At 44.1% G+C, this 1,663-nt stretch overlaps 1 protein-coding gene across 1 annotated transcript; it reads right to left on the reverse strand.

Moving 5' to 3' along the window:
• Positions 1–448: 448 nt before the first annotated feature.
• LOC308353540 (olfactory receptor 1L8-like) lies at positions 449–1,378 on the reverse strand (the record flags this gene model as incomplete). Its single annotated transcript, XM_080820434.1, has 1 exon — positions 449–1,378. One exon carries the CDS (start codon positions 1,376–1,378, stop codon positions 449–451), a length of 930 nt encoding a protein of 309 aa, XP_080676560.1.
• Between the last annotated feature and the right edge of the window lie 285 nt (positions 1,379–1,663).

Raw genomic sequence — 1,663 nt, forward strand, 5'->3', positions numbered from 1 at the left:
TTCAAATATAGGAAATTCTCAATTTCTGTCTCTCTGTCTCTCTTTCTCTTCCTAAATTACTGTAATGACTTTGAAAAAGCTAGCAAAACTGATTACAAAAGTTCATTAAAGTAAGAAGGATACCAAGGGAATCAAAGTCATTGAATAGATATGAATTAGTTCCAACAATTTTTGTGGAAAACAGAGGTTTCAACAGCCCTTGGGGAATTAAAAAGATGTGGTTTCCTGGAGAAGAAAAGAGAGGTAGAAATGTGAAAACTGGAACCCAGGAACTTGGCTGACCTTGAGCCATTTGCTGAATCATAATAGACTCAGTGGTTGATGGGTGCAAATGTAAAGACATGGATACAACCCAACATCCATGACAGATATGATTATGCCTGCTGACCAGCAGAAACAGGGTCCAGGGGAGCAGAGATCCTCATGAACATGCTCCCAGAGGTTCTGGCTAGGACTTCCTCCTGGCCATCAGCTTCCTCAGGCCCCTTTCCATGTCTCTGTTTCTCAGAGTATAGATAAAAGGATTTAGCATGGAGGACAGAACTGTGTAGGCAAGTGTTGCCACACGATCTCTAACAGCATATGTGGACAAGGGTTGTAAATAGACATAGAAGATGCTTCCATAAAAGAGAGTTACCACGGTGAGGTGAGAGCCACAGGTAGAGAAAGCTTTGCGTTTCCCAGCAGCTGAGGGGATCTTGAGAACTGTGATGAAAATTCGTATGTAAGAGAAAGTAATGCACAGAAAGGGGGTCACCAAAACAATGGAACCTTCTGATGTTATCATGATTTCATTGACAAATGTGGAAGAGCAGGACAATTTTAGCAAAGGCTTGATGTCACAGAGGAAATGATAGATAACATTGGAGTCACAGAAGATGAGGCGATTCAGTAGTAGGGTGTGTAGGAGTGAGTGGAGGTGAGGAAGTGAGAAGGAAAAGGCCACCAGCAGGACACAGCGGTGGTGGTTCATGGTGGTGACATAGTGGAAGGGGTCACAGATGGCCACATAGCGGTCAAAGGCCATGACTGCCAGAAGGCAGCTGTCAGTGTTGCCCAGAGCATAAATGAAATACATCTGTGTCAGACACCCAGCATAGGAGATGGTCTTCTCTGACAGGAAGTTCACTAGCATCCTGGGGACAACAGTTGTTGTAAAGCAAATGTCAGTGAAGGACAGGAAACTCAAGAAGAAATACATGGGGGTCTGAAGCTGGGGATCAGAGTGGATGGCCAGGATGATGAGTAGGTTCCCGATTATGGTGACCAGGTACATGGTGAGGAAGAGGATAAAGAGGGATGTCTGGTCTTCAGGCCGGGAGGAGAGTCCCAGGAGGATGAACTCAGAGACACTGCTGGTTTGGTTGACTTTTTCCATGGTCACGTAGCCAAGTAAACAGAGATCTTACCCTTTAACACACAAACATTTCTTTCACAACTGTAATCACAAACAAGGCAGTAAGTTTGTTCCTACCTACTTTTACTTTCCACCCATAAAGCTTTCCTTTACTTTCCACCCATTAGCTACCATCTGGACAACTTGTCAAATTTGTGGTCCTTGATGCTGCCCTGTCTCAGCTTGCTGACTTCACATGCTACTGGTGTTAATAGCATGGACTTTCAGAAGAAGGATTTTCCTTCAGAAACAGAGCTTAACTAATTC

The sequence above is a fragment of the Martes martes genome (assembly GCF_963455335.1).
Source record: "Martes martes genome assembly, chromosome: 12".
NCBI classification, from domain to species: domain Eukaryota; kingdom Metazoa; phylum Chordata; class Mammalia; order Carnivora; family Mustelidae; genus Martes; species Martes martes.